This window comes from Oryzias melastigma, linkage group LG18 (assembly GCF_002922805.2).
Source record: "Oryzias melastigma strain HK-1 linkage group LG18, ASM292280v2, whole genome shotgun sequence".
In the NCBI taxonomy this organism is placed as follows: domain Eukaryota; kingdom Metazoa; phylum Chordata; class Actinopteri; order Beloniformes; family Adrianichthyidae; genus Oryzias; species Oryzias melastigma.
In genome coordinates, this window is record NC_050529.1 from 19,700,236 (window position 1) to 19,720,930 (window position 20,695).

The 20,695-nt window shown below is 40.6% G+C and overlaps 1 protein-coding gene across 1 annotated transcript in view; it reads right to left on the bottom strand.

The window, feature by feature from the left end:
• Window positions 1–20,695, bottom strand: part of col4a6 (collagen, type IV, alpha 6) — a gene marked incomplete in the record, with an annotated part of 106,998 nt that overhangs the window by 45,929 nt on the left and 40,374 nt on the right. Inside the window, 1 exon segment of the mRNA XM_024287809.2 lies at window positions 4,654–4,731. Coding sequence (XP_024143577.1) covers window positions 4,654–4,731 — 78 coding nt within the window.

Consider the following 20,695-nt stretch of genomic DNA (forward strand, 5'->3'; position numbering starts at 1 on the left):
AACACACATGAAGAGCCATTGACTGTATATAGAGAACTGGACGGAGTGACCCCTCCCCACTCGTGCTCCAAACAGGAAGTACCTGCTGACTCCAAGAAGCCAAAATCCCATAGACTTCTATAGAGAAGTAAACAGCTGTTACTGAGTCATTGTCAGAACACCCATTCTTATGCATACATTTCTTTACATCTTCTTGCTAATCCTCATTTTTCCAATTTTTAATTTTATTTATTGCAAGTTATAAACTGACCAATCAGATGTCTCATTAAAAGCATGTGGTGCCCGCTGGCCCTCATCTCAAATGTTCCATTGACAGATTCTCCCATGCCTCTTTTAGTGGAAGGGGTGTGGTCTTCCAACCAGCTCACTCCTGATTGGTGACAGCAGTTGCCATAGAAACACTTACTCCGACTGACTCGGACTAATCACTGTCGTCTGGCTCCAAATGGAGGCATCCGTATTGCAGAAAAATGGTGACGTTTCGCTGGAGCAGGAAGTAAGCCGTTTTCTATGGGTGAGGTCACAGCTGGCTCTGTCCAGTTCTCTATATATAGTCAATGATCCGAACAGATAAAGGCGGCTAACTTCCTAAAGTGGTCCTTCTCCTTCTTTTAGGGATTGGTGTAGAAACATCTGAGTGATTGTCACCTAGTTTAGCCTCGCAGATAAACCTGCCCCACTCCTACCTGCCCCAGCGTAGAAGTGAAAGAACTCAAATCTTTCACCTTAAGTTCATATCCACTAACTGCATCCAGGCTGACTTTACCTTACAGTTACATTTAGACAGTTTAAGATAACACAATTTTTTAAACTAGAAATCGAATCATAGAGGACACACTATCAACATCCATGAGTGCTTTCAACTGCTTTCATATTTTACTCTCTTTACTTCATTTCTACATTTTGTTTCTCCAGGAAGTAAACCGAGACCCTCGCTCACAAGGTGACCAGGGGTCCACACTAGGAAAACTTGTCATTTATTGCACTGCAACGCCTTTTTAAATTGTAAATTCTCATTGGGAGACTTCAAACCCACTTTAATTAAAGTAAATGTAAATGCTTGTAGTGGTGTGTAGACGACGAGATCCGTACGTCTTTGTTTTCCTCGCCTCAAAACTGTACGGCTGGATAGTTTTAATACTGCTCACCATTCTTGTTGCAATGCTAATGCTAGGTTTGGCGCATGAGGCGCTGTAAGCTAGCAGGAGAGAGTGCAAACAGAGAGCTCTCAGCAGCAGCTCCCCTAACTAAAACTACCTAAAGAAAACAAACAAACAAAGCCCAAAAACTAAGACTACCAAGATCCAACCCTAAACTAAAATAACTAAACCCAGCAATAAAAGACTACCAAGGACAAAGATGGGGAAAAAAATAAATAATAGAAAAAAATTGAAATTCTTTAAAGTAAGGATTACCTAATTAGCATTTATTTAATTTAGATTATTTAGATTTATAAATTGAGAAAGAATATGATGAAAGAATGAGATGATCTTGTTAGGCAAAGAGCATCTTTTTATTTAGAAAATAAGTTACAGGGAAAAGAAAATCTAATTTTGATAGATGCTAATTTGGCCTCTAATTAAATATTTTATGCTAATTTTTAGTTAAGTTAATATTTTAGCAATATGCTAACATTTTTGGCTAATTTGTTGTCCACTGGAGTTTTTAGGCTAATTTAGAGTTTAGCTTTAATTTTAGCAACATGCTAACATTTTTAGCTAATTTAATTTACTGAGGAATTTTATACTAATTTGGAGATCAGCTAGTAATTAGGCAATGAGTTATCTTTTTTGGTAATTTGGCTTCTAGTAAAGGTATAAGGTAAAAACATTTTTAAAAAATCCCATTTTGAGAAATGCTAGTTTCTTTTTACATTTTTGCTTTTGTTCGTGCCAAAAAATAGACTTGATTAGTATTTATTATTTGAAAAAAGAAGGTAATAAATGAATGAAACTCCAAATTCCCTAAAGGGTAAAGTAAGACTCTTTCTAGGTTTTGATCAGTAGAAAACAAACCCAAATGGCTCTTTTACTGAACTAGATGAAGTTAGCAGAACAATCAGCTTCTAGAGAAACCTTCATTCATCTGATACACTAATGCGTTTGCAGAGTTACATTTATTGGACCTGCATTATATCCTGTGGCGCATAAAGATACGAACACCCAGCTCTTTGATAAATCTGTGTTTACACCACCAAAGCGTTTCCTTTGATAAAAGCCTCCTCCTGGTTATCTGCACGCTGACAGCGATAGTATGAAGATAACAGCCCCCCCTCAGGGACCCCAGCCTGACCACATTAACAGCCTGTCAGCTCTCTCATCAAGCCTGCATTGCACTGACGCGGGGAAGTTTTGCTTCCAGCTGCCAAATAACCGGAGGATAGATTTCTGCCTGATAAATGTTTATACCCCCCCCCACCTTAGCCACATGAAGCAGAGAGGAGCACCAGATTAACAGCTCCTCGTTGGGGGGAGATAATCATTTCCTCATGGAAACAACAAGAAGTAATAAAAAGAAACATGTAAGTGATGGAGGAGTGAAGAACAATTCATGATTTTTTGTATTATCTTAGTTTTATTTCAAATATAAAGTAAAAACCATTGTATGTATATAAGATCTGGACTGAGTGAGTGTGACATCACTCATAGTAAATGATTTACTTACAGATCCAACCAAATGAAGTCAGTCTTTATGCAATATGGACGACATCATGTTAGATCCAGATGACGTCAGTAACCAGTGATTAGTCTGAGTTATTGTTTCTATGGCAACCTCCAATCAGGAACAAGCTAGTTGAAAGCTGAAGCATCTACCACCTGAAAGTGAGCTCTCGAGTGTTTGATGTGAGACCACATCTGATTGGTTAAAAAGTTCTCATCCCCACATTGATGTTTGGTCAAGGCCCAGAGATCAATGCGGTCTGCGGTACCGGATGCCCACTGGTCCAGTATCGGTACCCTAACCTTAACCCAGTACTGGTTCTTGTCCAGTACTGGTTCCGGTTCGCACCCGCTACCACATCTGGTACCGGTTCGGGTCCGGTACAGCATCTGGTCCAGTGTTTGGTTAGGGTACCACCATTTTTGGGTACAGGTGCACTACGCTTCGCGGTACTGAACCGGTTTGGGTTGCGGCCCGGAGTTCAAAATGTCAAAAACGTGAAAGGGTCCTTAATATGTGACGATTTGAGAGTGAGAATGTGTTGGATTGGTCAATTTATAACTTGAATAACTTTCACTACACAAAAAAATATGATAAAAAATTAGGATTATCAAGAAGATATTTTAAAAAAGAGCAAGAATGATTATTCTGACACGAATAATTCCTGTTTGTTTCTCTACAGAAGTCTATAGGATTTTGGCTTCTTGGAGCCAGCTGCTACTTCCTGTTTGACAGGCTGTGGGAGGGGCCACTCAGTCCACTTTTCATATACAGTCAATGGTAAAAACTTAATCCGTTGACTTTTATTTCCAATATTTTAACATATTTGTCTAACTTTAATGTTTGATTTCCTTTTACTTTCCGTGGACTAAAATGACTGGAGATCCAGTCAGAGCATCACTCTGGTTCTGCTTCTGAATTCTTAAGTTCAAAGCCTAAAACAAAGGTCATTCTGTTGTTATCAACACCACATCGTCCTCCTCTCTGGTGCTTTTATCACTTTAGAGATGTTTTAGTGAGAGTAACTGTTGGAAAGAGATTACTTTCAAACACTAGTAGTAACCAATCAGGAGCCTCGCAGTTCTGACCCGGAATGCTGCTCAGGATCTCCGAGCACAAAAGTAAAACTAATGAGACAAATGAGCACCTTGCTGTTCGCTGGGCTCCAACAATAGCAGCTTAAGAAGATAATGGGGGCAGGGGGGTTTATTTAGGCCCACAGGGGGCCCGTGCCTGGCAGCCGGCACCAGCGGAGCTGTGTCATTTACCTGCAGCTACCTGAGCCTAATGGGCCGCTGCTGACTGTTATTTAGCCAAAGTGGCGTACAGTACACAGGCGCTAAGTGCAGGCTTGGGAGGCAGACGGTAATTGATGTTTGGATAGAGGCTGGGGGGGGTGGTGGGGGGCTCACCACTGCACCGGTTCTGGTCTGGTTCTCAGTCTCACCAGACTTTTGTTTTTCTGATTATGTGCACAAGTGAGATCCATGTCAACTGAATGGCTGCGACTTCCTGTTTCACACAAAATAAGAGCAGGTTCTTCAGAATAAAAGCTTTTGTAAGTGAGAAGATGGATGAGCTCTGTTCTTGTCCATTTAACAAACTTATGCAACATTTATTAAATATTTGCACATAATTCCTGACAAATAATAAACAATGACATAAAACTAGACTTTATAAATAAATAGATTAAAAAATCTGCATAGAGCAGGAGGGTGGAATACAGTTTGTTTCACCAAAAATATACATTAGCATCTGTGTTTGAGTAAAAATCTGCTTTTAATTATTAAGATGTTAACTTAGAAGTGAGTTTTAAACAAATGAAATATTCTAAAGATGATGTAAGATGTGTGCATGAAGGTTAGATGAACTAAGTACATAAATGACATGTAAATGAAGTGCATGTGGGGCACATGTGGATGAAGTTGACATGTGAGGGAAGTGCACGTGTGAATACAGATGTTTAGTGAAGGTGCGACTGGGACGACTCACCCGGGCCCCTTTCTGAGGCAGACACTGGCACCCCTTGCTGCAGTCCAGACCGTTGCATGGCTCGTCAAACTTGTCCCCCTGCAACAAACAACACATTAGGAAATCGGGTCAGCTGGTTCTGTTTGGTCAGTCTGCGGCTCTGACTGCAGGACTTCTATGAACACTTTCAGAGACGTAAATAAAACTTAGGAAGACAAAAACCAACAAACAGGTCGGAACCGCTCAAAACTTCCTATGAAGAATCCAATTACCTCATGAGAACATCAATTCTCTGGTTTCTGTTGGAATGTGAAGCTTTCCCTCCGTATTTACTGAAAGTGACCACCACTCTCTCTTCCATCCATCCATCAGACAGTGATCCATAAAGTGGCAGGTTAAACAGTCTGAGAGGTGATTACCAAATAAGCAGAAAAAACAAGCTTTGGCTTTTCTTATACAGAAGAGCCAGACAGCAGCTGGTGTTTGGCATCCAACAGCTCCATCACAGCAGATCATCCAAAAACAGTCCTTGACAAAGGCATGACTCAGTTGTGACTCATATTTATCATTTTGAATTTTCACATTTCAATTTCTTTCTGTTTTAAGAGTTTTTACATGATGATTTAAATGGAAAAAACATAACTGCAACTGTTAAAATGATGAGTTCTTCCCTAAAAAAAACAAAACAAAAAAGACGTTTAAGGTCTCAAAATGTATGAAAAAATGTTTTTTTTACAGAACAATATAATTTGTGAAATCATATTGTGACCATATTTTCACAACAAAAAGCCCTTTGACTCAGTTTATCTTTGTCTGCTGTGATTGGTTAGATATGTGCTTTGATACCTGGCCACCTCACAGGGGATCCAAAGATTTTTAAGATCTACTGGGATCTCTGAATGTGCAGATTCTCCAAAGTTATGAAGTCAGGGAACACTTGAGAAGAAAGGCTATCTAACACGGATCAGTATGACTGGTGTGAGAAGATCTGAAGTAAGACAAGACTGATGCTCCAACACCTTTTAAACTATCAATGACCGACAAGACCGGGACTAAAATCCTAGCTAATACAGAAGGTTGTGCCAGGAAGTACGTAAAACCAAAGCCACGTGGATCACAAACAGATGACTACAATGGTCAAAGGGGGAGGAACTTGAATGTAGGAACTTTGACAAATAAAACTAGAGAGTCAATGACATGATGGCAAGAGGAACAGAGAAGGAGGAGATATGGCCAAGGAAGAGTTGGCTCAGAATGTTCTGGAGGCACAGAGAGTGTCTCATGGGGTAATGAGTTTAAACCTGTGAGCTGAAGGTGTGAAGTTAAATGTTGTCAGTGGTTGTACTTCAAAGATAAGATGTGATCTAGACAAGAAAGAGGAATTCTGGAGGGAGATGGAGATCAAGAGTATCCCTAGAGGTGATAGTAAACAGAGATGATGAGGAAGTGAAGGATAGGTTTGTATTAGGCAGGAATGCAGATGACACATGGTGACGGACTTCCTAAAAGAATAGAAACAAGAAGGAGCAAAGGGAGACACAGAAGAGAGGAAGGAGGAGCAAACGAGTTGATTGCATCTTGTACAGACGCTGTAATCTGAAAGAGATCAGGGACAGCAAAGTTGTGGCTGGGGAGAGTGTATCCAGACAGCATAAGATGGGGGTGTGAAGATGACTCTGATGGTGACAAAGATACAGAGGACAAGGGCAGAGCAGAGGATCAAGTGGAGGGAGTTGGAAAAAGCAGGAGTCCTGTTTGCCTCTTAGGGACGGGTTGAAACAGGTTTTAGGAGAACTGGAGATTATTTTCTGTCTGGACAGCTACAGTGATCAGAGAGTCTGGAAAGTAAAGTACTTGGTCTGTCATTTGGAATGAAGAAAGCAGATATGAAGGATTGATGGTGGAACAAAGAAGTTCAGGACTGTGTTAGGTTAGCAAGGAAAAAGGGGTAGAACTCTGAAGAGCTGATGAATGAAGACAATGATAGGATGCAGTGCGGAAGACATTGAAGAGAATGAAGAGTAAAGGCAGTTGATTCTGACAGCATACCTGTGGATGTATGGAAGTGTTGGAGAGTAAGACAATGCCCGAGGAATGAAGAAGTGGTGTGCATTTATAAGTGGAAGGAATATGTGCACAATTGCAGACACTATGATGGAATAAAAATGAAAAGTCCACAATGAAGTTATGGGAAAGAGTAGTGAAACCTTGACAGACTGAGATGAATTTCTGTGGATCATGATGTTTGCAGATGACATTGTGATCTATAATAAGAGTGGGGAGCAAATGGAGGAACATCTAGGGAGGTGGAGGTTTGCTCTAGAAGTGAGAGCAATGAAGGTTAGGTAGAGAAAGACAGAATATCTGTGTGTAAATGAGAGGAACTGTGAGGTTACAAGGAGCAAAGGGGGAGGAGTTAAGCTACTTTAGATCAGGGTAAAACAAAGTGAAGAGGCAAATGCAAGCAGATTGGAATGGATGGAGGAAGGTTTCAGGTGTGATGTGAGACCAAAGAGTGTTAGCAAGAATGAAAGGAAAGGCGTAGAAGACTGCGGTGGTTTAGTTTGGATAGAACCAGGAATAAATCCATCAGAGGAAGAGATCAAGTTAACTGTTTTGTAAGCCAATGGAGATGGTTTGGACATGTTGAGAGGAGGAAGAGTCATGGTGTTGGTAAAAGGATGTTTGGAGGCCAAGAAAGAGGAGGCTTGTGGACATGATGTAAGATGCAGATGGTTAGATGAGTCACGTTGGCGATCCCTAAAGGGAGCAGCTAAAAGGGCCACAGAAGAATTGAACATAACTGCAAAGTATTAGTCTAAAACAGGGATAGGTAACTCCAGGCCTTGATTACTGCATGTTTTCCTGCATACCCTGCTCTGTCTTGTTCTAATTGGCCAGACACACCTGAACCAGGTAATCAGTCTGGAGTAGGGCTGGGATATCTGGATATCCTGCAGACACTGCGGCCCTCAAGGACTGGAGTTCCCTATCCCTGATCTAAACCTTTCAACAGTTCTGGAGAGGTTTCATCATCTCTCAGGTTTTTGTGTTGGTGGTTTCATTCTGTTCAGACATGGGGCGTTTGCATGAGTTTTATTGTGCAGATAATATCTTGCGCTTGTAAATGTTCAAGATGAGGGGTAGATTATAAATCGGGAACACGAGGAGGAGCCAGAGAGCTTTTCAGTGACCATGTAGAGGTCTAGTGCAGGTTAAGAGGACCAGGGTGGATGAGGACAGGGTGAGGGGGCTAAGCTCGAGTGCAGCGTTAATCAGCTCATATGACCACAGTCTGAGCATTGGTTTCTACGGCAACGAAGCCCTGCACAGCGTGGGAAACTCTGTAGTGGCGTGTTAAGTCTTCAGAGAATGACCCTTAAGGTCTCACGTTATTATCTGGTTATTATTTTCAATGCAGGTGGGGGCTCACTTTTGTCTAAATAACACATTTATAATCTGCTTCCAGGACCAGAAACTGGGGTTTTCCATAAGCATATAGAAGGTAGAAGTCAAGTTTCAAAGAGAAAAGATCCATGTGACCTTCTAGAGGAAGCCTGGATCCTACTGAGCAGGTAAACTTGGACGCTGGCATCTCCAGAAACCAGGTCCATTGCTCTCTTGGATCTTGGACCGTCCCATGAGCTCATCTGGAATTCATCAAGTTTGGTTGGCTTTTACCAAAACCAAAGACTGAAGGGTACCAAAAACCTGCAGTTCCAACAGCTGCTCATTTAGGGGCGCTATTGTCAAAAATCTGTTCTGATTAGCAAAGAAAAAAACAGAAAGTAGAACGTTGAATGGTCCTGTTAGTCCACTAACTATCATGCTTGTAGCTCCTCACTAGTCAATGTTTACCCACCATAAAAACGTCCTTCAGTTAAAATGTCCAATGTGTGAAATCTACTCAAAAACATCATTTTAACAAACAGTAAAAGTTGTGTTTCTGCTTCAACCTGTTGAAAAGATGCAGAGAGGTGCAGCGTCAGGATAGAGAGGGGGTGAAACACCAAACTGAGGGTGGGGGTGTTTGGATCAGAGTGGAGGGAGTCGCTGCATCATTCCTCCCTCTGATCTCCTCCACTCCTCTAATCACTCTGACAGAAGGAGGGCATCAATGAGCAGGAACCAGAACTGATGGAGGCAAACACGGTGTGTGAGTCTGTGTGAGTGTGATAGATAGATAGATAGATAGATAGATAGATAGATAGATAGATAGATAGATAGATAGATAGATAGATAGATAGATAGATAGATAGGTGTGTGTCTGTCAGTCTTTGTCTATGTGTGTGTACTTGTATATTTTTGTGTGTTATGTTTTTGTCTATCAGTGTGTTTGTGCATTAGCGTGTCTAGCTTTCTGTATCAAAGTGTGTGAGTGTGTATGCGTTTGTGCATAGTTGTCTATGTGTTTATGTGTCTCTGTGTGTACCTGTTTGTGTTTGTGTGTATTGTGTCTGTGTTTATTTGTGTGTGTATTCTTGTTTATGTTTCTCTCTGTGTGTACCTGTGTGTGTTTGTGTGTGCGTGTGTGTGTTTGTGTGTGCGTGTGTGTGTTTGTAAATATTTGTATATCTGTGTCTATACCTGTCAATGAGTGTGTGTGTAATTGTGTGTATTTGCATGTCTGTGTGTGTGTGTGTACGTACCTGTCTATGAGTATTTGTGTGTATCTGTGTGTAATTGTGTAGTTGTGTGTTTACGCATCTGTCTATGAGTGATTGTGTCTTTGTGCACCTGTGTGTCTGTATTTGTGTGTGTATTTGCGTGTCAGTTGGTGTGTGCGTACATACCTGTCTATGTGTGTGTGTGTTTGTGTGTATCTGTCTTTAATTGTGTGTTTTTGCCCCTGTTTGTGTGTTTACGCATCTGTCTATGAGTGATTGTGTCTTTGTGCACCTGTGTGTCTCTATTTGTGTGTGTCAGTTGGTGTGTGCCTACATACCTGTCTATGTGTGTGTTTGTTGCTGGAACGCCTGTGGGATGTTCAGTTTCGTGTTGCATTCAGGAGCAATCACAGTGAAGGTCACCTGTGAAGAATTGCTTCACCTGAGGCCCTGGAACTGTCTGCCTTTCCCTGAGCGCCCCTCCAAAATAATTCCCAGCATTCTCCAGCTTCTTGACGAAAAGATCAGAAACTTCTGAAAAGTTCATGTGAGCGCGCAGGACTGAACTCGCCGGGCAGAACACACGCGTGGATTTACCGTGAACGACTTTAGTTGTGTAACTGAGGAATGTTCATTTCTGCTGTCCTAATGTCACGCATCAATCTAACTGTTTGCTCAAACTTTACCGTCCAAACACTTCTATCAGCGAACGTCAAGCTCAGATGTTCTTGGAATGCTGCTGGTCTTATCCCCCCAGAGCTTTTTTTTGGGGGGGGGGGATGTCTGGACCTGCCCGTTTGTTTCTAAAGGTTCTGGTATCTGGATGAGGGGCACCTCTACCTAATCTGACGATCTGCACCACACGGATGAGAACACGAGCGTGGGCGGGGGGCACAGCTGCATGATGGGAGATCCTGAACAGCTGGAATGAGGGGTTCTTAGATCAGATAAAGAGTGAGGTGCTAAAAGCTTCACCTTTTATCCCCAAATGGGATTAGAATGCTACGTTCACACCAGCTTCATCAATGGCCAGTTTCTGAAAAAGTCTGGAGTATGTCGGAATTCCCTCCTTATTCCCGAAATACTATACATAAAAAAACAAAACAAACCAATATAGTTCAGAACTATGTATCTGGACTCTAAAAGCAACTTGGATACTATACCAATACTTTTATTTTTAACAGCAAAAATTACGTCACCACAAAGACTTTTAATGAATCTACCGTGTTCTGATGATGAAAACATAAAAAGTAACGATAATACATTTTTTATAACTTGTTCAAATGCAATGCATTGTGGTCTACATTCACCACTGGATTTTGGAAATGTTCGAATAATCCTAAAGTATATAGTACAGGACTATATAGTGGGCTGAATTTTAAAAGCAATTCAGACACGATGCTCACTACTTTTCTTTTTTTTTTAAGCACCGGATTTGACGTCACCAAATTCACAAAGTGAAAATCAAATCAATACGAACATTTTACGATTAGTGACTATTGGTGAAACATGTAACGGTAGCCAATGAGCTCAAAGCCCCGCCCCCTTGTAAAATTAGGATCAGCTCAGCAGCGAAAACTGAAATAGAAAACAGAGAAAAGCAAAGAATGAAAAACAAAAAAAGAAGTAAAATTGAAAGCACAAATAAACATGATTTTTTTTGTAACAGTTTTAGTTTTTTATTTTTCAAGTTTCAAAATGTATATATATATATTCAAATTTTCAGTATTTTTATCAAGTTTTCAATTTTATTTTTTCAAATTTTCATTAATTCCTTCAAGTTTTCAATATGTATTTTCGAGTTCAAAACAGCTTTCAAATTTTTATTTTTATTTTTTCAAATTCACAATCTGTTTTTTTGTCCACTTTAAGCGGATCCTGACTCGACCCCATACAACTGTTTGAAAATTGATCACGAAGGAGAAATGAATAATTACAGTTCATTTTTGGCAGGAATCATGTGACATCACGTCTGTCATTTATCAGAATGGAGCTTGGAAAAAAAAATAAAATAATTAATTAAAAAGTAAATAAATAAATAAACTTGGAAAAATAAATTCTGGAGCAAGATCTTTTAGATTTGCACTGTTTTGCCAACTCCAAGTACAACATACAAGCACAGCATCTATCAGAGAGAAGCTGATATTAAGAAGGACTGCAGCTCATCCATGAAGTCTTACATCTTGAGAAGGGTCAAAGGATGCTTAGACTCCAAGAACGCATCAACACGAACTCCCTCCAAAGTCACAGCAGCCTCAGACTTCCTGAGACCTTCGGATCATCTTCATGGCATGAGGAGATCTTCACCCCTCTTTCATCAGACTCTTCCTCCCTCATCTTCCCTCTCCTCCGTGACCCTGACTTCCACCCCAGGACGCTGTTTGATGCAGACGGTGCACGTGTCCATGCTAATGGAGCAGATGTGGAGTGTTGGTGCACGTGCACGCTCTGTGTGGGATCTCCCCCAGCTGGAGGAAGGTCGTCCTGAACTTGACCAGGGGGAGGGGCTTTGTGAGATCAGAGTGAATCCAAACAGGACACAGCAGACAGGAACAGTGAAGTGCCTCAGAAAGCTTTGATGCTGCAGCAGACGGACCCTCCCTGAAAGGTTGAGCGGGCCTCCTGAAAGCTTCATCAGAACTGGATGGTTTTTTACTGTCTTTGCTTGAAGGATGAACGCCTCAGAGCTGACCGGATCAGAACTGAAACCCCCACAAAGACCTCCTGTTGGTATCAAGAGATTCCAGATTCTGAGTAACTGAACACACCTGAGCAGGTACCAAAGAGCTCAGAGCTGAACGGATCAAAACCGATCTGCCTCCAAGGCTGGGACCTGGTTCTGAGTCGGTGCTGTTCCTCTGAGCTTTGAGCAGAACCAGTTGGAACTTGACATTTCAAAGATGAGTGAAGACATGAATGAGTGAAAAAGTAAAAGAGTAAAGTAACTAATGAATAAAATAGTGGATTGGTCAATTAATTGATTTAATAAAACAATGGATATGTAAGTAAATAATGAATAGATGTATGAATGGATGAGTGAATACATAGATGAGTGGGTGGATAGATAAGTTACTGAATGGATGAGTGAATTGATGGAAAAGTAAAAAGGAATGGATAAGTGAATTAATCGATGAATAATAAGATGGATGAGTGAATGAATGGATGAGGGAATAATTGAATGGGTGAATGGATGAGTAAATGAATGGATAGGTGCATGAATGAAATAATGAGTGAATGAATGGATGAATGAATTCAACAAAAGAGTGAATGAATGGATAAGTGAATGAATGGATGGGTAAATAAATGGATGAGTGAATGAATGGGTGGGTAAATAAATGGATGAGTGAATGAACGGGTGACTGACTAAATGCATGAATAAATGAATGGATGGGCGATTAAATGGATGGATGAATTCAACGAAAGAGTGAATAAATGGATAAGTGAATAAACCGATGAGTGAATGAATGGATGAATGAATTCAACGAAAGAGTGAATAAATGGATAAGTGAATAAACCGATGAGTGAATGAACAGATATGTGAACAAATGGATGAGTGAATTGTTTGATGAGTAAATTGATTTATTTGGTAAAAAGCTGCACGAGTGAATGAATGGATGAGTGAACAGATGAGTGAATGGATCAGTGAATGAATGGATGGGTAAATAAATGGATGAGTGAATGAATGGGTGAGTGAATGAACAGATGACTGACTAAATGCATGAATAAATGAGTGGATGAGCGATTAAACGGATAAATGAATTCAACGAAAGAGTGAATAAATGGATAAGTGAATAAACCGATGAGTGAATGAATGGACATGTGAGTAAATGGGTGAGTGAATAAATGGATGAGTGAACTGATTGATGAGTAAATTGATTTATTTAGTAAAAAGATGGATGGGTGAATGAATAGATGATTGAAAAGATGAGTGAATGGATCAACAAATGAGTGGATGAATGAACGAATGAATAAATGAATGGATGAGTGAATAAAATGGATGAATGACAAAATGAAAGAGTGAATGAACGGATTAGTGTATAAATGGATGAATGGGTGAATAAATGAATGAATGGATGAATGAATCACTGGATGAGTGAATTGATTGATGAGTATATTGATTGATGGGTAAAAAGATGGATGAGTGAATGACTGGACGAGTGTGTAAATGGATGAATAAAAACGTCTTCAGCACATTTGGCTCTGAAGCTACAGTCACTTTGGCTTTAGCAACACACGTTCATGCAACCATTTCTCATAAAAAGTCTTTGCAAACGCAGGTAAATGTGCATTTTTCAGGCTTTTGCCTTCAATACTCTTTATCTGTATCTACAAAAGTTACAATGACTGTTTGTCAGATGGGTACAAAACGAGCTGCTATTGAAAGTTAAATCAGGTCAAACTTTGACCAATCAGGGACTCCAATTTTGTAATTTACGGGCGTGAACACCATGGACTACATGCACATTCAAGAACCCATGTTCAGCGCATTCCTGAGTGCACGTCACACGTTGTGTCCCTAGCTGTACAGCTCACACGGTCCTTAGTCGTACATTGTGGGTCCTTGCTGCAGGTGTCTTAGCCCCCTCCCAAAACACACAGCCCTTAAGCCAAGATCAGTGACCCAGATCTGTCTCTCCCCTCCATCCACACACAAGACAGCCTTACAGCAGGAGGCGGGGCTTCACATAAGCTCATCCATATCTGTTTGCACACATGTAGAGAACCTGTCAAAGTCTATGGTGATCAATCACACAGAAGCCTGAAGAAATAGTCCATTCTCCTTTTCAAAGTGGTCTTCATTGAGTAAGAGATGCGTGAGGAACCCCCCCGCCCCCCGCCCCGCAGCATGTTTTCATGAACACCTGGATACCTTTTAGCTAAGCTTGACCTATTCACCCATATTTCTCTTCACCGCCCAATGATGTCATCAGGAGTCAAAAACAAACCTTTAAGCTACAGCAAGCGGACAGTCCAAAACTGGTGAGGACTGTGGGTTAACCCTAACTAACCATAACTAGGGTTATGGTTCCAAGTAGGAACCGTTATGGTTTAAGCGGTTCTACCAAAACTGAAAGAAGATGCTGCAAACGGTGCCACATTTCGGTGCTATAAATTCATTGAACGTCTATTGGTCTTAAGACATGTCGATCACTTCTACTCTGTTTAGTACTTTCAAGTTCTAGCCAATCATTCTGCCTTTCCTGCGATAGTGGACGGGCTCATTCGACCGCTGACGGAACGAGAATGCGCTCCAATCGTTCAAATGTCTGGCTGCATTTCACAGCAGGTCAGAAGTGTGACAGGTCGCTGCGTGGCATCAGCCAATCAGGAACTCAAGTTTGGGAATGTGACGTTTTCAGTGACCCGATCAGCGGGTAAAATATGAACCCAATACGCTCACTCCACACGGCCGCAGACAAACAGCCGCTGCGGAGAGCGGGAGCAGCCTGCCCGGGTCTTCTGAAGATATTTTATTTATTTTATTTTAGTCAAGACAATAATAATAATAATAAAAATAAGGTCCCTCATTTTTCTCCTCTCTCAGGTTAATGTGGAACAGCCTTCAAACTCAGTCACAGAGACACAGAAACACAGCGGAAGCGACTGTCATTTAGACACACTCCGAGTCACTCAAAACGCCAATTTTTGAGGCGGAGCTCTTAACCATGCGTCAATGTGTGACTTGGGAATAAAAATGTGTTGATTTGTGAAGATGTAGGCATTATTTTTTATTACTGAAGTACCAAAATTGGCACCGATTAAGAACTGAAACCAAAGAACCGCTTCGGTACTGGAACAGAATAAAACCCACCAGTACCCAACCCTGACCATAACTAACACAAACAACAGGAGAAATTAACTAAGAGAAGACTAAAATAATGCAACATGAGACTAAATCAAAACAGACAAGAAAAAATCTTATTTTGTGTCCTGCAAGAAAAAATTGTCTTATTTAAAAAGCTTTTAAATAAAACAATCTTAGTTTAAGAAAACGTGCCTTAATGTTTTTCTTACAATGAGAATTCTATTTTTCTTACCACATTGGCAATTTTCTTTGGCATTTAAAGAAAATTTGAATTAAATTTTAAACATTTTTCCCCTTTTTCTGAAGGGCCCTATTTTTGCAGTGTAATACTGAAGTGAAAAGAACTCAGTTTGATCAACTTCTATTTAAAATGATCCACATTGAGATCCTGTTTCTTTAGATGAGTCAAAAAACCTTCAGATTATGAACATTTTGCAATGAAAATCAAAGTTACAGAGTCATAAAGAATACTGGTAAATGAATAAACTTCTCGGCAGGATAATAAAACATGAAATCAATGGAACGATAGTGGAAGGGGGCGTCCGGACGACTGATCTGTCTCCAGTTAACATCCCAAATGTGGCAGTTTTGAGGCTCCTTGTTGAAGAACTGTTCCTGAGATGATGGGAGCAGGTTCCACATCTGATGTTGGCGTGACAAATCACTCCCCCTGTAAGTGTTTTAGGACCAGACTTCGTGTCTGACCGCAAAATGTTTGGACATTTTGGTGGGACACAGGAGGCGAACCCCTTAGCGGCGTCAGACATGCGGCAGTTAACGTCTAGCCCCCCCACCCCTGTTTATGCAAACATAGCTGGGGGGGCCGTAAAGTCAAAGATAATATTTACGTCGTAGATCTAGCGAAGGACGGCCGACGCCAGCACGAGCGGCGGAGGGTCAACATCTTTCCGGATGTTTCTGTTTGGTGTAAACGCTGCGGAGTTCCAGCTGCAGACGTGTAAGCAGAGGAAACTTCAATGCAGCAGAGGAGAACTCGATCTGGTTCGATAGGATTAGAAGAAGAAACTTTCTGAAAGGGAGTCCGGTAACCGGACTACCAGGTCCTGGAGGGGAGGGAGGGTCCTTTGGAAGGCAGGTAAAATGAGGAAGATGTGGGGGGAGGGTACTGCGGATGAACAATGGAGGGAAAGAGAGCCCAACTCCCTAAAGATGGGATGGGTTCTGATGATGAAGAATGAGACGTTTGAAAGGAGGAGCTTTTTACCTGCAGAAACAGAGGCCAACCATGTTAGCGGAGCGGAAACTTTTTCTTTGAACGGCAGCTGGAACCGGATTCCTGGACGCCATGTTCTGGAAGTGATCTTCTGAGAACCCCCTTCAGTGTACGGACTTGTGCTGTTTACATGTTTCTGAGAAACTTCTGCTCCCACCAGGATTTTACCACCTGATGTTTAAGTAGAAATAAATAGGTTTTCAGTCATCTTGATTGGGAGAGAACATCGGCGTACACATGTGCTTGCTGAAACTGTCCCAGAAGCTCCAGGTGGTCCACAGATGAGCCTCATCTAATGTTAAAGATATTAAAGGAATTCTCTTAAAAGTGACTTTCCTACGGGGGCCCTGAAGCACAAATCACTCAACGCAGAACGTGTTAAAGATCAAAACACAATTCTAAAGAAATGAAACTAAATATTTCATTAAACAATACCAGAAATCAAAGTAAAATATTAAAAAACAAAACACACACAGGTGGAGCTACAGTGGGGGAGGCAGCTGCACCCAAAGCACAAAGCCCTGCCTTAAAATGTTTTAGTCAATATTAGAATCATTATGAAGAGAGAGATGAACAGATCATCATCAATACAAGCTTCTTTACACATTCCAAGTGCTTGAAGCATTGCAAAAATAAAATTAAATTAAAACATTTTATTTATCCCTTTTGTGATGGCCTTCCACTCTGCTGTTCTCAATTGCCACCTTCAAAGTCTCCCGCCCCCCTTCTGTCATCCAATATGAAATTTGCAGGAAGAAACAACAGAACGAGTCAAGAGGACCTGTTTGCAGACACGACAGAGGCTGAAAATCATTAGATGGACGCTGAAATTCCACTGTATTTCCATTTTGAATGTGAATAAACGGGTTAGTGTTCAGGGTTAGCTTAAAACACGTGTGTCAAAGTCAAGGCCCAGGGGCCGGATCCGGCCCTTCAGGTAATTATATCCGGCCCTCACAATTTTATTTATTTTATTGTTATGAATGACCCGATGTTATTTTCCACTTATTTGTAACTTGTATAATTTTGACAAAATATATTTTTATGTAGAGTAAAATATTGAAAATTATTTAAGGTTTAAGTTGATTTATTCTGGAATAATATTCCTGCCTGATTTTATTATTCATAATTATGTTAAAAAGTTACAGTTTTATAGTTTTAAAAATTGGCATCCTGCTAGCTTTTTGGGCTATTTTGGCATTTACTAAGATTTTTTAGACTCTTTTTGGGTTTGACGAATATTTCAGCTACATGCTGTTTAGGCTAATTTAGGTTTTTTTTTACGTTTTTTAGGACATTTTCAAGTTTTGCTATTTTTTCTTTAACATACTAGCTGTTTTGGTGAACCTCCGTTGTTTTTTTTATTTTTTTTTAGGCTAATTTTTGCCTACAATAGGCAATGCTTGGGGGAAGGGGGTATACAAATATGAACTTTATTAATACAAAATCCTTTTGAAGCAATACAAGTTCTTAAGACAAAATATTTCAAACTACAAAAGCCAAACATCTAAATATGAGTGTTTATTTATCATTTTAAGATTGAATTTCATCTAAAAAGAGCAGGAAAACGTATTTTAAGGAATCTTAAGACAAGTTCTCCACGTGACATTGGTAGATTTTGGAATTGACTTGTTAACCTAAACATTTCATTTCATTTTTTTTTCTTTTACTTTCTTGAATTTGGTTTTGATTTTTTAAAAAAAATAAAGTATGGGTTTTTTATTACTTGTTTAGCTTGTTAACTTTAGTATGTATTTACGTTGAGTGATCTGTTGGTGTGATTTGGACTTCAGGGCCACCGTACTCTCTGCTCTGCTGAAACAGCTAAATGAGAAAACGTGTGGGTATAACCCTGGACCTTTTGCTGATGGCATCCCCTCTGTGACCACAGCTGAGCCGCTTCTCGCCCACTGGAACATCTGCACGGTTCAGGTTATCTCCCGCTGCCCGGCAGAACTATTTTTAGCGAAGGAAGCGTCGCTTCCAGAAGATGTCGAGGTGGTGTGAATGGAGAGGCGGATATGTGAGCGCGCACAGAATCCAGAATGACAGCTGGAAGATTGCATGTGTGTGAACGCTGCTGAATTCCACATGTGTGGGCTGAAAGCAAACACATGTCTGGCACTGCAGACGCAGACCATGTTCTGAAGGTGATCATCAATCACTGCTGTGTTTCACGGTCTTCAGATGTTGCTTCGTGCGCGTGCTCTCTGTCACACTCAGACAGATCCTCGAAAGTCTGCAGGAGTGAGAGATCATGAGGGATCAAAACTGTTTCCTAAATCACAGATGATCCCACCTTGAACACAAACAGAACTAGATGATCCAGATCCTCATGGAAGAACGTGGAGGAACCACCCCAAGAAACAGACCTATAAGCAGCCATTGGCACGTGTTCAACAGAAATACAACAAAGACTTCAACTGTTTGATCATCTAAGGAAAAAAAAAGTCAAAAGTTTTGCTGAGGAAACATCTGTCTGGATGATGTTTTCCCACAACGATCAGGACGGCTTGGAGGGAAAATCCAACGAGAAGATCTGAAAGAGACTTAATGAAGTTTGAAAGGTTTTGGACAGATTGTCCTGCTCTGTGGTCTCATGGTGTTTCTTCAGAGAATGAAGCAGCTTTTAAACAGACTCGAGTCTTTGCAATATTAAAAAAAAGGAGCTTCCAAGCAACCCCACCTCATGATACCACCTCCACTTGTTTAAAGCTGTCTGACCTGAAGAGAGAAAGGACCTATGTCAGATTACAGAGGGTTTGATTCTTTGAAGTTTACTTTCGCAGTTCTTACAGATGTAGATCAGTTTCATCCCATTAGGACCTAATGGGATGAAATACTCAACATCTCCATCAGCAACATCACTTTATCAAACTAGTTTTTTATTGCCTTTTCTGCTTTCTTTGCTTCATTGTGCTTCATTAGCTTCACTCTACTTCATTTGCTTCATTTTTTTTTACAATACTTCATGAGCTCCAGTCTGCTTCCTTTGCTGTATTAGTTTCACTCTTCTTCCTACTTTGTCTTCATTCTGCTTGATTTGCTTCACTCTGCTTCATTAGCTTCACTCTGGTTCATTTGCTACAATCTTATTCCTTTGTTGTATTAGCTTTATTCTGCTTCATTTGCTTCACTCTGATTAATTTGGTTTACTCTGGTTCATTCGCTTCATTCTGCTTAATTCGCTTCACTCTGCTTCATTCGCTTCACTCTGCTTCATTTGCTTCACTCTGCTTCATGTGCTCCAGTCTGCTTCATTCACTTCACTCTGTTTAAATCACTTCACTCTACATAATTTGGTTTAGTCTGGTTCATTTTCTTAACTCAGCTTCATTTGCTTTCCTCTGCTTCACTCTACTTCCTTCGCTTCACTCTGATTCATTTGCTTTACTCTGTTTCATTTTCTGAACTCAGCTTTACTTGCCTCACTCTGCTTCACTCTACTTAATTTGCTTCACTCTGCTTCCATTTGCTTCACTCTACTTCACTTGTTTCACTCTACTTAATTTGCTTCACTCTGCTTCCATTTGCTTCACTCTACTTAATTTGCTTCACTCTGCTTCCATTTGCTTCACTCTACTTCATTTGTTTCACTCAACTTAATTTGCTTCACTCTACTTCATTTGCTTCACTCTACTTCACTTGTTTCACTCTACTTCATTTGCTTCAGTCTCCTTCTGCTTCATTTTGCTTTAGGTCCCAATCTCAGAGGCTTTCTGTGGCATTCAGACATGTTGATGTCTGAAAAAAACGAACATGAAATGTTCCTGATTCAATGATATTTGGATGTTCTTCCGCGTGAACTTGAAGAACATAGAGGTTCATGTGGCCACTTTGATGGTAAATGATTGTGGTACAGAGTGTCTCCATGTGCCTCAAAACACTGATGGAAAAAAAATCTTATTTTGTGGTAAAATTATTAAAAACTGATGTTTTATAGTTTTCATTAGGATGCTGGTTTAGTCTGGGACAAACCTGTCACATCTGGAGGGTTTAAGCCTGTCTGAATGAATGTCTGCGTCGTCTGCAGTCCTGACCTGATAGGAGCTGCAGCCTGATGTCCTTACATGGGAAGGAGGTGAAGCAGGAGTGACAGCCTTCTGTGCATTCTTTCACAGCTCTCTCAGTGATAGCAGCTCTCTGAAGTTATAAAAAAAGATTCAAACAGGAGCAGTGAGGAAGAGGAGTCCTGCCCATAGAAGGGAAGAGGTTCTGCTTCCTGCAGACCTGGGGGGTACAGTTATGAAGTCTAGTGCTGACTCCAGGTGACAGTATGTTGGTGTCAATGATGAGGTTTTTATGTTCTTTTAGACTAAACTGGAAACTATAATAAGGCTCTGTACTCTAGTGAAATGCATAGGCTGTTACCATGGTGAAGGTATGTCCACCGACAGACAGACCGACCCCCCCCAG